A 17,044-nucleotide genomic window follows, 5' to 3' on the forward strand; every position below is an offset into this window, starting at 1 on the left:
TATATATAGCTATCTAGTTTACTAATCCATTGACTGAGGTCAATTGATTGAAGTTTATGTTCAATGCCCCGCCCCATGAACATGTCAAAATATTTTCAATTCTCAATATTCTGAAAATATTTTTTATCATTATTCAGTATGCCTACTCCTTATTAATAAGTGTACTGAATAATACTATATAAACTATTTTGAGAATGTATGTAGATGCTCACTGATATACAATGGGATCAAGTCCTTCATTGAACATGCCCTCTGCTGTGGAGTCAATGCCATTTTCACTGTACTCCTACAATATTCACTCAGACCAGTGATTTCTTCCAAGACCTCCAAATGCTGAGTCTTCTGTTCAACTTAGGCATTGCAAAATGCATTTCTGTTGTAAAATAATCTTTGTAGGAATAAATCTGAATGACTCTATCCTGGTTAAATAAAGGTAAAATAAAAAAATTTAAACAATGTTTTCACAGCATGCGCACTGAAAAAAATATGGTTTCTTTACACAGGAGAAACAATGTGTGTCCTTTTATGCACATAAAACAATTGATACAGCCTTAGAAATGTCACTTCATTATCTGAAATGCTTCTCAGGTGTGATTAAAACAGCATGCCGCTGGCTGGCAGTGTACTGGGCAGCATTCATACTGTCTGTGTTGAGTTGTTGTGGGTCCCTTTGGTTATACTGAGGGACTGTTTGGCCAGTACTGGTCAGAGAAGCTTATAGGTGGGCTCGTTTTGTTCCAGAGAATCTATACAAATGGCGATAACAACCTTTTTTGTACACAATACTTTCGGCATGTATACAATGGTAAAACAGACAAAAATTATCCAGAGCAATTGTCACTGTTAAGTAAACAATGGACATTCTGTCGAGGTTTCTCTGAGTTAGCTATGGATTTTGTTCACTTGCCGTGGCAAGCATACCAATTTTATTGTGATGCATATCATCTGTGGATTTCCAAAAAGCAAAGAAAGTGAGGGCCCCCGAACTTGTTTTGCCACCCCACATACTACAAAATAAGAAACTGTTATCACTAAAACATTGGCATTGCAAAATACTTTATAGATATAGAACCATGAGATTCTTAACACTTTCAAATAGTGTATTGTGTGACCAGATTGACTGAAAATTTCACTGTGGAAAAAAAAAACCTAGAATGAATGCAAATAAACTCACTTAATTTGTATTTTTGTACATAGTTCAGCATGTTGCCTTGTGCCCTTCTTTAAGAAGGCATACGTTTTGAGCAACATAGCACAGATTGTATAGACACATTATGTTTCTGCTTTTAGCCAACCAACCTTAAAATAAAGAAGCAGTCTAATTTTGATCATGACAGCATAAAAAGAGAAAGTTCTCGAGGCTTGGCTAGTTTCAGAGACATGCCTCTAAGCATGATAGCTCTCATTTAACTCTTAAGCCCAAATGTTCCAGGAATGCTAAGAACTTTTCTCACTACATTAACAGTTTCTCAATATTCCAGCAGGTCTGAATCAGAGGAGATGGAAGGGAGAGATGAGTAAACATTTGTCTTGTTTGGTACTAAACAAAATACTGTCAAGCCCCATAAAAATATGCATATAAGATTATGCTTGAAATTAATGTTAGCTCAGTGAAATGGGGTGGGAAAAAAGCCAGCTAAACAAGTTCTCTAGCAAATGTCGGTTAGCTTCTCATTACGTTTTCCGCTTCCTGCATTGGGAGAAGCTTGCTTCTGCAGTGTTCTTTGTTCTTGTAGTTCAGGATTTTATAGTTTGCTTGCTGTCAGGTGCTGCTGCCAGGTACTTCAGCACATGGTTCTGTCACCAGGTGAACAACCATCTGGTCAAGATGTGTCTGAGGGTTGCTGGAGTTGAACTAAAGGGGTGTGTTAAATATTTTCTTAGTGACTGGTAGAGATTTAGGGGTGATAGCAGCACCTAATTGTTTAATCTGATGAGAAAGCTAACTCTGCTTGCTCCCATACTCCACAGGTGATTCCAGCTGATTTTTCTCCTTTCTGCACTTTCCTAGGTCATTCACTTCCCCTGACCAGCCTAGGAAATTGCTGTGGGATACCTCCTCCCACTTAAAGTTAATTTCAAAACCAATATAACTGTTAATTTTGCATACAACAATGGGTGCTGCTTCCAGAAATGTGCAATCATAGTCAATGTAGTTCCAACTATGGCAAACATTGTTCTCAAGCACCATTTATAGATCCGGTGATCCACATTTAACATTTTTTCACATATTTTTTTCCACGTTATTCCCACACCACACTCAATGGGGGGAATTTGGGTTCTCCTCCTGTCATTACCCATATATTCAGTTGTTTGCAAAGCTGCACCCTTGTGTTCTGTATACATGTGGTGTGACCTCAGGATTTATTCCTGTCCAGCTGATTGTATGATTACAAGCTTGTTGGTTGATCAGTCAATCAGCAAAAACCCATCAACAAGTGTCAGCTGTATGTTGTTCTAATTAAAATATGAGACTGCGGTGTCTGTCCAATTATGAAATGTTCAGATCCTACAGAACCTTTGGTCTGCACTTGTGGACCATTTAAACCATACGTTTCCAATTTGGTTCAATTATGGATACTAGATGACCATTGCAAAGTGGTGATTTTGTGCCTAGTTAACCATTCTCTTCTCAGTAGCTTTTCAGAAATAAGTCAAAAGGATTGAGTTCACTTATGATCACTTTTCTGCTAGCCAACAACCTCACACAAAAGGTAAAAGCTGTCTTTGTGAGAAGAGATCTTGCATTGGCAGGAGGCACTAGCCTTGCAATGACAAAATGGTGAAAGAATGTGTGTTTGTTGAATTGTGGTTGTAGCAACCAATTTTTAAGTTTACGTTAATCAACCAATTGTTGTCCCCATGTTGTGAGAGAACAATACTGACTTTTATTTCAAAGAGTGCTTTGGACATATGGATGTTGTTAGTTACATAACATTTGCTGTAATATTAGCCAATGTGTGACATTGATTAGTGCCCATTTAACATATCCTCCCCTCAACCATATGTGTTGCTTCGGGAAAATGCTTCACACAACACAGTTTTAGCTATCATCAGTCATAGATACTTTTTGTCATACAATGTATCTGGATACCCCTTGGTCTGGGGCTGTTTTCCATGGTTTGGGTTAGGCCCTTAGTTCCAGTGAAAGCAAATCTTAATGAAACTAATCTGTGCTTCCAACTTTGTGGCAACAGTTTGGGGAAGGCCCTTTCCTGTTTAAGCATGACAATGTCCCTAGGCATACAGCATGGTCCATATAGAAATGGTTTTGTTGAGATTGGTGTTGTAAATTGTAAAGCCAATTGCAAGCCAGGCCTAATCACCCAATCAGACCTCCAATGCTTTTCTGGCCGAATGGAAGTAAATTCTAGTAGCTATGCTCCAACATCTAGTATAAAGCCTTTCCTGAGAAGGTTGTTATAGCAGCAAAAGTGGACCAACTCCTTATTAATGCCCACACTTTTGGATAAGATGTTGGATGTCAGGTGTCCACATTCTTTTGGCTATGTATTGTATAAATAGAATACATTTGCAGGCCACTACTGTCAATTAAAAAATCAGTTTATCCCAAAGAAAGCAGAAATTACTAAAGAATTAGATGTTGGATTCCCCTTTAAGGTTTGGGCACGCCTCAATATTCAAAAGGTTCTCAAGCAACATGTTTGTTCTGCTTTGTGTACATGACAATATGTTCATAAGCTGTTCTGAACATTTTTATTTTTCATTAATCACAATTATGTTTACTTTATAATCAAAACAGATTGAAGTCCCCAGCAGTGCAGTTGATTGAATTATGCCAGGTAGCCTTTAAACATAATGAGATTTCTCCAAAGGGTAGGTGAGAGGGAATGAGAGTGAAAAGGTGGTTGCTCTGGTTGTGAAATGATGAATGTAAACATGAGATTCAATCTGACGTCAGCAAGCTTTGCCCTTAATGGTTTGGAGGATCTTGCTTGTCTCTCTCACAAAAACAGACATACATACTCAGCTTCTCTTTTCTTGTTATGGTGAACACCTTGATGCAACATGCAGGTAATTATCTTCCTTAATTATGTGATAAATGTGCCATCACCCCAAGGAAAGGAGGAGATGGTGATGGAGACAAATTTTGTCTATTGTCTAGTGGTGGCAGTTTTGGAAACCAGTTTTTATTTTATTCCAGCTACATTTCATGTGCAATTAATGCTATTAGTTGAAGCCAAGCTCATAAGTGCTTCATTATATGACAAAGGGGTTCTGGTAACCATTTTATTGGAGGAGCTGGAGTTTCCTGAAGATCAAACTGCTTAAGGGAGTCTGCCATCAAAGATGCCTGGTTGGTCCACCCTACTGGACATGTGACTAGTGTCTTTTAAATGGAGGATCATAACAATAACCTGACTACTGCTCAAGGCCAGAATTGCTAACCATTATATAAAATACATAATAATAATTTAGTGATAGGCAATATATATATATATATATATATATATATATATATATATATATATATATATATATTGCCTATTACTAAACTCGCACAAATGCATTTGGTTTCAATTAGTTATTATGTAACACTGTAAAATATGCAATTGCATCAATGCCATCACACAACTTACAAAGGCTAGTTGCAGTTGTGGAATAGATATTGTGTGGGTCCAGCAAGAAAGACATTTGGGATACTTGAAAATTTGGCAGAATTTCAGTAGCTATCCTCAGATCAAAGATTGTCAGTAAGGCCAACTGTTTTTCTGCCTGATTTTTAGTCAGTAATTATGTCCTCCAGTAACAAGATGCAGATGTATCCTCATTATTGAATTTCCTGTTCAGTAATACTGTAAATACAAAGCAGCACATTTCAGGCTGCCTGAATCATTATAAAATAAAGTGTAGGTGATAATTATGATAATTATGTGTATTCATAATTAGCAGACAGCTAGGGTATGAAGGAAATTGATCAATTATTGATTTATATATTAATACATACCAGTGGATAAATCTGCACAGGTGTAAAGAATAGATGGCTTAAAGATTTAGGAACTGAAATGAACGCATGGTAAACTGCATCTAATGCATGTAGAGTTGTAGAGGAAGCAAGCATCGTTTGGGACAAAGCCATATTTTATTCTTGATTTAAACTGTATAATGCATAATTTTAGATGTTTAGTGTTATTAAACAATTCATATTTGGTTCAATTGCAGATTATCAGCTTTTATAAAAATATATTTTAATACATTTTGGTTTCACCATGTAGAAATAACAATGTTTTTATACATAGCCCCCGGATTTCAGGGAATCATAATGTTTGGGACAAATGGCTTTGTGTGTGTTTTTGATTAGTCAGGTGTGTTCAAGTGCTTATTTACTGAGATCTTTCAGTATCTGGTCTTGACTCTTTGATGGCCTTTTAAGTCTGTTATTGGCATTTGCCAGTATAATGGCCAGAGTTGTGCCAATGAAAATCAAGGAAGCCATTATGAGGCTGAGAAATATGAACAAAAAAGAACAGTCATAGACATAGGGCAAACCTAACCTTCGGCTTATCAAAATCAACTGTTTTGAACATCATTAATAAGAAAGAAAGCATTGGTGAGCTCAGTAAGGGCCTGGTAGGCTAAGGAAGGTCTCTGAATGAATGGAAATGTTATACTCTTTTATACTAATACAATTGTTCAGAGGACAGTCTTATAACAAGCATTTTTCTCAATCAAAAATATAAATGTCAGGATTATTTTATTCCCATTTCAAAACTTTGTGCTCACTGACTTCGCAAGGATGATGTACTAGATGATGTAAAGAGTCCTCTTCTGTAGTGTTTTATGAGATCACAGTGGGCAAGAGTCCCTATAGGGACCCATTCCTTTATTTAGAATATCAAAATTCTTCCGGTCCATTGGTCTGTACTTATTGATCAGTTTCTAGTCTGGAGACTGAGATTGAGATGGGCATTGCATATCAATTTTGTGGTCAGTTCACCATGTCTTGGTTGATTTTGAGGTATAGTTGAGATTATTGTCTTGTGGACGATCAACTTCAAATAGTAAAGAGTCAAGTTAATATTTTCTTTGTTACAAATCTTCAGATCCCATTAGAAATCATTTTAGCCTTCAAAAACTAACAAACATACTGCACATGATTTTCCCCCATATGACCACCATCCCATCAAAAATCAGTAACTATTCATAGAATTAGGATATTCATTAAATAAAAAATACAGTTGTGTTCTACTGGTTATAATTCAGTTGCACAGTTATTTTTTGAGCTTCAATATTTGTTTTATCTGTGCAGACTGACATGATTTCTGTTCCACAGTTCCCGATAGCCATTACAGAAAGCTATAATGAGCTGCACACTGTGCAGCAATTTTGTTTAAATGCTAAAACAATAACCTGCTCTTTGATCTATAATTGCCCATTCGCACCAACTTCTTTGCAGATCCTCTGAAACAAGTGTCAGCTTCAATTCGTTACTATCATTTGCAGCTTTTGGTGTGAGGACAGAGATGAATATTTCATAATGTTCATTTGTAATCACTTATCCAGAAATCTGAAAACTGGTGAACTATTTTATGCTATGTCATTTGAAACATGGAATATATTGTATGATGTTTTCCTTGTTGTGTATATATCTCATATGTACAAAGAAAGGGAATGTAAGTATAATATGTGATATTTACTGAAAATTTGAGAGAGAGAGAGAGAGAGAGAGACAGGGAGGCTTGGCGGGGGGAGAGAAAGAGGAAAGGGGGAGGGTTCACATGCCTCTTATTTCTAGGGTGGTCCCACAGGTTTCCCTTGCAGACCTCCAGGGTCCAGTGGTCCCTCCATAACTTACCCTTCTGCACCTCTGTGCAGGGCACCCCACTAACCCCCCATCATCCCCAAAGAGTCCCCGTTTTCCAGTCTTCTATTGCAGGCTTGCCAGTTATTCAAGAGTTGGAGACAAGAGTTTACAATAATTTCAGGTCTGCAGAATTTGGCTTCATTTTCGGTATGATGGGGATTGGGAAAGAGCCTCAACACAACTGGAATTAAAACAAATTTTATTTCAGGAAAGACAAGGAACGGAGACTTCACCATTTTGAATAAAGGTGAGATGTTTTAAGAACTTTTGTATGCCATTTTTTATATTTATGAATTTTACTCCTGAAAGTGTGTTTTTAAATGCATAATGAAGAAAAAGATGTTATTCCCCCCATAGTTTCCCTTTGGCATTTTCAGCTGTTTCCAATTTTTGAAATGGATTATACTGTCTTTAAATATATATATACACACACACACACACAATGTACTATGATTTAGTCAGGAACACAGTCATGTTTATATAAACCCATTATGTACTGTCAATTTTATGCTCCATACAATTTATACAAAATATATACTTGCTCTTGTACAGTATTTTTACATTTTGTATGATATGTATATTGCTCAGTAATTGCACAATTCACCTCTCATGTCGAGCTCCCTTCTCTTGCACTTGTTCAGCTCTGAATAGCCTATAACTGAATTGCCTTATAGCAATGGATATTTCTCCCAGCACAGCTTAACTTTTTTTTATTTCTTCATGAGAACACACATATTGTTATGGTACTATTACTATTACAGTACTATTATTACGGAATTATTATCCTTTTAGAATGCTACATTTTATTGTTTGTTTGATTTAATTTTAGTTATTTGTGTAATGTTAGTTTTTTATAGGACTATAAGGCCTTTTGTTTTATGGTGCTACGGTGACATGAATTACCCTTGGGATGAATAAAGTATTATTCATCTATCTATCTATCTATCTATCTATCTGTCTATCCATCCACACACGCACTACGATAAAGGAGACAGCTTAATTTCTGATGGATCAAAGCATTAATTGAGGGGGGAGAAAATACTATGTAGCTCCATTTAGTAAACTTGGTTATAGCAAAATATTGGTTATAGTATAGTATTAAATCTTTCATAAATGACCTTGTAATGTTTAAAAAAATACATATGTTTTTGTATATTGTATATTTTATGAGTACTTAATATCCTGGATAAAGTAAATAAAATATATATTTTATCTGTTAATCTTTTAAATACATCTTTTTTATTTACAAATGCTGTTTCTTGAAGTCAAAAAAAAATAGATCACATATTACAAGTGTATATATTTTATATATACACTTTTATACACTATAACATTTCTTAAAATGTATAAAACAATTTTATTATACAATTTGTTTCTGCTTATAGAAGAGCACGCTCTGACTATTGCATCACCAATAATGTACAAAAGAAATCTATTAATGCTGCATTTATTTCAGGTAATATGAAATCTGTTTTATGAGTTATTTCCATGTTTATACAAAATATTGTCTGTCAGTGTATATCGTTACGGCAATAAAAATAACAACTAGACACCGATATACCAAAATGTCCACCAAAAATGTAACTGCGTACTTTTATTTAATGTGCTCTGAAATGGGAGGAGGTAGCCCTTCATTTGATCTCAGAATAGACACGCTAGCGACTACAGCTGCTGAGGTGCAGTGTTTCCCACTGGTGTTAGGTAGGGCTGGGTTCTGACGGGGCCCCTATCCCCCTCCCTCTCAGTTTCAGGCTTTTCTGTTGTCTGGAGAAGTCTATATGCCCCTCTACAGTTACAGGGTTTTCTGTTGTTTAACAAGTCCCATGTCCTCCTCTTTGGTTTCAGGTGTTCTGGGGTGAATCAGTAGCGACAGGGCGCTGAGTCTCAATCCTCCTCCGTGGGACTGATCTCCTCATGATTAAAGGTAGACTGCTGGTCGGACAGATGTCTTCAGTCGTAGCCCCAGCCACGTCGGCCAACACCATGGGACCCAAGGAGGTGGAGCTGATCCTGGTCAAGGAGCAGAACGGAGTCCAGTTCACCAACTCCACCCTGGTCAGCCCCGCGCAGATTCACCCTTCCGAGGAGGAACGCGAGACCTGGGGAAAGAAGATCGACTTCCTCCTCTCTGTCATCGGGTTCGCCGTAGACTTGGCCAATGTCTGGAGGTTCCCTTATCTGTGCTACAAGAACGGGGGAGGTGAGAGGCTGTATCTGTGTGCGCAGAGAGAGGAGGTCGACTGCTGAATGGCCGGTGCTTGAGAGAAATTAGATTGCACAGCTGTTGAACCGAGAGCTCCTTTTTCTGCGTCAGGGCAGTTGTAAAATGAATCATTGGTTTTTTCCCTAACCATCTTTATCAGATTATCCATTATACCAGCTAAATGTTCAGTGCTCTGTCGGATCTCATTTTCATTTTACAAGAACTAAGCACAAATTTTACCCCTGACATAGGCTGATCAACAATTGCAGTGATCTGTTTAATATTTTCAGAATCATAAACATTTAATTTTTGGATAGCAAGATTATGAAAATACTCACTCTTGAGCACCTGTTATTTAACTGTTTGAAATTTATAATTTGCATACTGGCCTCAGACGTCAAGTATATTTTATCCCAATCAGAGGTGAATGTGTGCAATATTTTTCGTCAAACTTAACCAGTCCATTCTTTAATTAAAGCTACATCCCATAATATAATTTTTAAATTGTTTGATGAAATAATATAGCAGGCTTACCAAAAAATAACAAAATAATTCACTCTGTAGGCTTTTAAGAAAAAGAGAGGAATTATTCCAAAACTTCAAAGGAAATCAGTGAAAACTAAACACAAGACCAAAAGGTTCTGTTGACACTAAAACCATATTGACAGTCCTTTTCACTGTTCAGATCAGCCGGTTACTTCCAATTGTGACCTCGACAACTTTGCCAAAAGGCTCCATGCGCTGATAAGCATTTAAAATGATACACTGTCTGTTTTAATACTTGTGATTGGTGTAATTGAGCCATCCTTTTCTAAATTGAAAAAAATTACATTTACCAACTCAAAAATTGTGGTGTGCATCTTCTGTAAAGGTCTGATTTTAATGTCTTTTTCTCTGCCATAGGAGCCTTCCTTGTACCCTACCTCTTCTTCATGGTGATAGCTGGGATGCCACTCTTTTACATGGAGCTAGCATTAGGACAGTATAATCGGGAAGGAGCAGCTGGGGTGTGGAAAATCTGCCCAATTTTTAAAGGTACATACCCCCTCCTCTGGTCGCAAATTTTCACGCTGTGACAAATCCAAACAATTGCTATTTTGCATTTTATACGAGAAAATTATAATAAAATTATAATTTCTATAGTTGTTTTCACTAAGCCTTAAGTGTCACAATTAAAAATGGGTTGTTTGCAGTAACGGTGGTGTTTTCGCATATAATCTTTATGGTAAGAATGAGTTGAGCTTGTCTTGTTTGGATGAAGGAAATTGGCCATGTTTCTGTACTGTTTCAGCACACAGAAATCCACTTGAATGGGTTATACCTAATTTCATATGCAAATCAACAAGTAGTATTCACACTGAATGTACTATATCAAAAACTATGGGAATTTACTACAAGCTGCCATTTCATGGTGCTTGTTTTCTGAAACTAGTACGGATTGACTTTTAAAAATATAAATATATATTTATTGTTACACTGATGTTTAGTAATTAAAAAATATTATTGGACATATCAAAGCATTAACCAGAGCTGTAAAACAGGTGATTTTGTGTTACTTTGAAATAATGGTATTTCACAGTAAATATAGCAGGAACCTTTAAATTGTGAATTATTATTATGCTGTGTTTGATAATCATACTACAGCCTAACCTTTTATAGAAATTTTGCCGCAAATGTAATTTTTCATAAATTCTGAATGCAAAATATTTATACCAAACCATCTTTAAAAACTATGTATACAGTATAAGTGGCAATCCTAGACATTGAGTGGCCCTTTGATGACTGATAATTGGTATTTTGCACATGCATATCATGAAAACAAGCTTTAGTGGCAAAACATTTACAATACAATTAGGACAGCATGCTACGTGGATACATTACGTATTCCTCAATTGAGTCATCTTTCTGGGTAGTTTTAATAAGCATTAACTGGGGTACGAATGGGCTAGGGTTGAATTAGAGGTAAAAGAACGTGGTTGTACTGCCAGAAAAGGGGACAGACCAGCTGAATAAAATAAATAAACTAACTGGCCACTTGAAGACAAACATTTTCACTCCTGAAATACCAATATTTATGTGTTTTCAAAATGGTACCAGAAAATTGGCTTTCAAAGTGCCTGCTGATTGGTGTCTCCAGTCTGAGGACTCTCTGCATCCCTTCCTGTAGTTTTCAACACGTCAATAAGCAGCACAGTGGGGAAACCATAGGATTAACACGCTATAAGAGCATGTCAGATGAATGTAACCTTTCCCATCAATTCAAAGACGCATCCTTCACCAACGGAGTGCTGTTATTTAGGAGTCCTGATTCTGTCATTAGATATGTGCGGTGAGATGTCCACTCAAAATGAATGCACCAGACTGCTCTACTTCAGTAGCGGACAGGGACTATTATACTGTAGCACTTAGCCTGTGGTCACATTTCTCCCTATCATTTAGAAGGATTTCGTATTCTGAGCAATTCCAGCATCAGTTTGAAAATGCATTAGTTGGAAAAAATAGTGTGGTTGTATTGACCTTTGAAATCATTGATAATATGCAACAGGAGAAAGGACAAGCATATTCTGACTACTCAAGTCAAACTGCTGAAGCTAAGGAATGTTATGCTTAGTTAGAACTGTTGCTTGGTTTGGGGAGCCAGGAGGGGGCAGTCCCAGTAGACAAAATATAAATCATATGCTTCAGCAAAGTGATGAGTGGGGTGATGGTGATGAGCTTCTACAGAACATTGTCTACAGTTAAACCAAGGTCTTGACTCACTGTAGTCATTAACGCTAGAATGGCTTTGGGTATGGTTTTGGGTACACTGGAAGGCAAAACTTTGCATTTAAAACAAAATGTTTTTAATGAAATTCTATAATGCCATTATACACCAATACGATTTATAACAAATAATGAAAACACTGATACATTCTTGCTGAGAACAGCATAATAAATTAGTAAAAAGAGAAGATTAAAAGTTTATAGAGAGAGAATAAGTGCAGATTTTACTCAATTTCATCCATATGTTGAAGCAGCAGCAATTATACTTGTACATCCATTCACATTAATGGTAAAGTGGTGCATGCTTTCTCTCAAAAGGGCACAGTACTTTTAAATCAACAAAGTTTGTTTGAATTGTAGGCCTTGGCAAAATAAAATTACAGTTGACTCTGTTAGCAATATAATATATATATATATATATATATATATATATATAATGATTTTATGATACATCACCATGAATTACTACATTATATCTCTCACAAATATTCACAAATAATCACTAAGCTCTTGATTATAGCAGTGGTTCCGAGCCAATGTCCTGGAAGGCCCCTGTGTATGCTGGTTTTCATTCCAACAACTGCATCCCAGAATTTTAACAAGCTGCAATTTTTTCTTAATTAGGTGCTTTTCATGTTGAACCATTATTTACCCTCTTAAGCCACTATATCAGAAATAGGTATACATTTCATGAAGAATAAAAGTTCCGTATTCACATTGTACTTATTCTGCTATATTGAAAACAATTACATAAAAAGAGGTAAGAAAATTATTTAACTGATCAAATTAAAGACTGAGGACAATCAATAATTGGTGTCTTGACACACACTAAAACTATTGGTAGATAATGAAAAATTAATAGATGAATAGACAAATGAAAATTCAGCCCACAGTACTGATTCACTTAAGACTTTAATTTGTGATCTGTTTTCATGCAATTGTTTGCAATATAGCATAGGACCGAGGTTGGGAACCACTGGATTACAGCTTTATTCCACACATTGTCATCAAAATGGCTTTGTCTAATAGGTTTGATGATGTCATCACACACTGTCATGAAACATAGTTTTTCACAAAAATAGCTTTTACATGGTTTCGATGGACTTCACACCCCCAAGTGAAAACATCCCAGTGCAGCCTGGCTCAGACGGTTGGGTGAGATTGGAAACATTTGTTGTTTAATTTCTTCTCACCATTTTTACTAAAGCTTTAGCAATAGCAGTTTTTTTTAAGTCACATATTTAGGAACCCTCATGAATGGGGAAATGCATAGTTATAGAACATTTTTGAAATTTGATACATTCAAATACCAAAACAAAATGTGCTGTGACCACTCTAGTGTTAAAGATCCCATGACACTTTTCAAAAGAGTAAGGGTCCTCGTTTCACAGACATGGTGCAACTGTAAGATGCTTCCATTAATTGATGATGTTATATATACGAAGGCATGCCAACTCAGTTCTGGTCATTTTGTGATCGAAGGTGCAGTTTCAGAAGCACTTTGTTTAAGAAAAAATTAACTGTGGCCCACACATAAGGGGAAAAAGTTTTCAGGGGCTCTGTCACTGGATAGGGCTAGTGGACAGCAGTATTGGTAAGGCATGTGTAAATTAATAAATTAATATATGTGCATTTACTTGCTTAGATTTTTAGTGGAAGCAAGAAATACTCCATTTTTTTGACAAAATGAGCAATTCCACTGACACGTATGAGTGTTTCCATTACTGTACCCATCAACATAGTCATGGGAGTGTTAGGCCCCATCTCCTACCATGTCCTTTCTGACAAAAACTGGTTGTCAACATCCAGAATTTAATCACCCTCTATATCTGACTGGCTACATAATCCCTTGTATTCTCTATCCCAAGGTCCAATTTTTTAGAAGGGCCAGTGTGGGTGCAGGTTTTTACACAGCACTATGACACCTCATTCAAATAATGAAGTAATGTTTTTTTTTTTTTCCATCAGGACCTTAATAAGTAGAATCAGGTGTTTTAGTGCTGGGCTAAAACAGAAACCTGCACCTAAACCAGCCTTTTTTGGATAAGAATAGACACCCCTGCTCTACCCACATTAGTTCCCCAGGTTGCCACGACAAATGAAAACTGAGTTCCCAGTTGATCGGGATAAATATCTGATAAAATACATATAAATCAATGGTGTAGATGCCTTCCTACTCTTTGTGTGTGTGTGTGTTTGTATTAGATTGTTGTCATTCTTGTATTGTGTAGCATGTTCAAATCTGGCCTATGTCAGTGTTGATTGAGGCTGGGGGCTTCACTGGGCTAATGCATAAGTGGCTATAGTATCACCCAGGGAAGGTAGCCTAGGTAACCCCTCTCTTAGTTTCTAGTTGCTTAGTGCCTTCTTGTGATGTCACTTGGGCCATACTTTAATCCTGTTTGGTAGCTTCGGAGCCTTAGCTGGCAGCTCTGTGAGTTAAAAAGAAGTACTGAGCTGACTTATCAATCTAATAACCAAAGAAGTAAACAGACATTTCAGTGATCAAACACACCCACTATGCTGATTTGTAATGTGAAATTTTATTTACTACTCCAAACTTTTGAATTATCCACCATTCTCAATTAAAGTCTTACAGTACCTACTTATTTACATCCAATCCCCAATAATATCAATGGCTCAGTTCCGTTCACTACTCAGGCTACTACAAGCTTTTTAATCATTCAGGCATAAACAGATAAACAATTCAATGCATCTTAAGTCTTATAGTTTGGGGATTATTATTATTATTATTATTATTATTATTATTATTATTATTGCAGTGGCCACTTTATTAAGTACACCCACTCATTAAACCAAATAGCTTGCTCCTCCAAACAGGGAATCATGTGTCTGCAACTCAATATAAAAAGCAAACAGACATGGTGAAAAAAACAACCATTAGAATGGGTGATCTAAGCGACTTTGACCTTGCTATGATTGTTGGTACCAGATGTGGTGGTTCCAACATCTCAGAAGCTGAACTCCTGGGATTTTCACGCACTATAGTTTCTATTGTTTACAGAGAATGGTGCAATAAACAAAAAACATCAAATGTACAGCAGTTCAAGTCAAGTAGTCAAGTCAAGTAGAACTTTATTGGTCCCCAGAGGGGCAATTGGTTGTGCAGCAGTGAAAGCAGTACCACTGTAGATTGGTGAAAGCACCTTGCTAATCAGGGAGGTCAGAGGAGAATGGGGAGACTTGTTTGAGCTAACAGAAAGACCATACATGCTCACATAACAGCTGGTTGAAGGGAATCACTGAATACACAAGTTAAACCTTGAAGCATTTATGGTGTAATGGTGTGACCATATACATCCCTTTATGGTCACAGTATACCCTTTTTCAAATGGATACTTCCAGGAGGATAAAGTGCCATGGTGCAAAGCATGTATCATCTGAATCTTACTGCAATGGCGTGCACAGTCCCCAGATCTCAATCCAATGGAGCACTTCTGGAATGAGGTTGAACGTAAGGTTAGCACCATAAGGTTCGCACAGAACTGCGTGATGCTATCGAGCTGGCAAGGACCAAAAACTGAAAGGATTGTTTCCAGCACTTTGTTAAATCCATGCTGCAAAGAATTCGGGCTGTTCTGGAGGCAAAAGGGGGCCTACCCAGAACTTGATTGTTACCACTAATAAAGTGGCCACTGAGTGTATATTATTATATTCCTATGTTCATCTGCAGAAAGATTAGATGAACAAACTTGCATTAGGCTTGTTGTTTAATTTAAAAAAACTGCAGCAATATTTTCAATGCAGCTCCATATAAATTGAATGTATTCAAAATAATTCAAATTTCAATCACAAAGGTTTGTACTCAGCCTTGTAAAAATGTTGCTTGTCCTTAGCTTTGAATGACACATTTAAGAATTCATTTTCATTGTACTGTCAACAAATGCTTTGTTTTACTACTAAAGCTATGTACATTTTTGGAAAACCATATTTTCTGAATATGGTCTTAATCACAAAACCAACTTTTGTTTTCTTTTTTTTAAACTTGCCTTGGAACATTTATTATGTGTATTGTTTTAGTGAACTGTTTCTGTACCTTTTTACAACACAGAACAAACAAAAATGTGTATCCTTTTCATTTGAAATATCTAAACTTAATCATGAACCAAGAGCAAAGCATCCGTTTTGCTTGCTTCCATTTACGGCAATATCTCTGTCATTCCATCTCTTCGATCTGCCTTTCTGCTGTCTTCACAGCACTGTCGGACATTGAGAAAGCTCACTGAGACAGTGACAATTTTGATGGTTTAATCACAAGCTTGGCTTCAGATTGCCTGTCACTCTTCAAGAGGATTACAGTAATTATGTTGATAAACATGTTTGTTTCCTTGAGACCAATGGCATGAATGGACCAAGGACCACACATGTGGTGCTAATTGACCTCAGTACAAATATCAGTTCAGGTTTAAAATACTTTCTTTGGGGAATTAGATGCATCTGTAGTTATATTATGATTAATGTGAAAGGGCTGGAACAAAGGCAAATTTGATTTCACTAATGATTTTGGCAGTACAGAATAATTTTGAATGTAGGCTTGGCCTAGTACTGAAAAAAATTGCAATTTGTATGGTTTCAGAATATCAATGCAGCTGAATATAAAACTAAAAATAAAAAGAGAGCTTCAGGGTTTTTTTTGGCACCCACTTTCACATTTTATTCATATAATCAACAGCAGACTACACCTCTAAAATATTAGATTGATTTTAACATATAGAATTACCAGCATCACTCCATAGAGGTCAGGTTGTAAATATGGTGACCTAATGTTTTTCTGATATGGACCCATTTACAATGTAGCTTGGAGCTTGTGGTTTGTGGGTGGAAGAAGAAAAATGTTGTTGAATAACATTTGTATTCACCAGAAGCTGGACTTTTTTTTTTTTTTTGATGGCTCGCAATGCAGTGTATTGTTTAGTGGTGTAATTCATAGTGGTGGAGTTGTTTTGTAAACTAATTTGTATCACTTATAATGGATTACTTAAATTGACCCATTCGGGTTGAACAGACGTGTCAGTTTCGCAATATGCTTATTTAATGTAATTTTATTTTGTGAAAGGTAGACATTTTCTTTTAAACATTACATGACACAGAAACGCTCAAATGTTCAGGTTTTCAGCATCTAGTTAAATATCTATCAATATAAACAAACACTGGAATAAAGTCTACATTACCTTTTTAAAAACATGGATCACCTTTCTCTAATCTTACTTTTATGATAAAATGCAGTAAAA

General features: G+C 36.4%; 1 protein-coding gene across 4 annotated transcripts in view; it reads left to right on the top strand.

Moving 5' to 3' along the window:
* Nucleotides 1-2,602: 2,602 nt before the first annotated feature.
* The window catches only part of slc6a3 (solute carrier family 6 member 3), a 36,903-nt gene continuing 22,461 nt past the window's right edge, over nucleotides 2,603-17,044 (top strand). For 2 of the 4 annotated variants that reach the window (XM_035403217.1, XM_035403244.1), the window contains exons 1-3: nucleotides 6,794-7,073; nucleotides 8,672-9,026; nucleotides 9,933-10,064. In XM_035403217.1, the coding sequence (XP_035259108.1) occupies nucleotides 8,741-9,026; nucleotides 9,933-10,064 (418 nt within the window). In that variant the 5' untranslated portion in view covers nucleotides 6,794-7,073; nucleotides 8,672-8,740. Of the gene's footprint in view, nucleotides 2,715-6,793; nucleotides 7,074-8,671; nucleotides 9,027-9,932; nucleotides 10,065-17,044 lie in introns of those variants that run through there. The other 2 variants (XM_035403225.1, XM_035403235.1) reach the window with 2 other exon arrangements.

The sequence above is a fragment of the Anguilla anguilla genome, chromosome 1 (genome assembly GCF_013347855.1).
Source record: "Anguilla anguilla isolate fAngAng1 chromosome 1, fAngAng1.pri, whole genome shotgun sequence".
Taxonomy (NCBI): domain Eukaryota; kingdom Metazoa; phylum Chordata; class Actinopteri; order Anguilliformes; family Anguillidae; genus Anguilla; species Anguilla anguilla.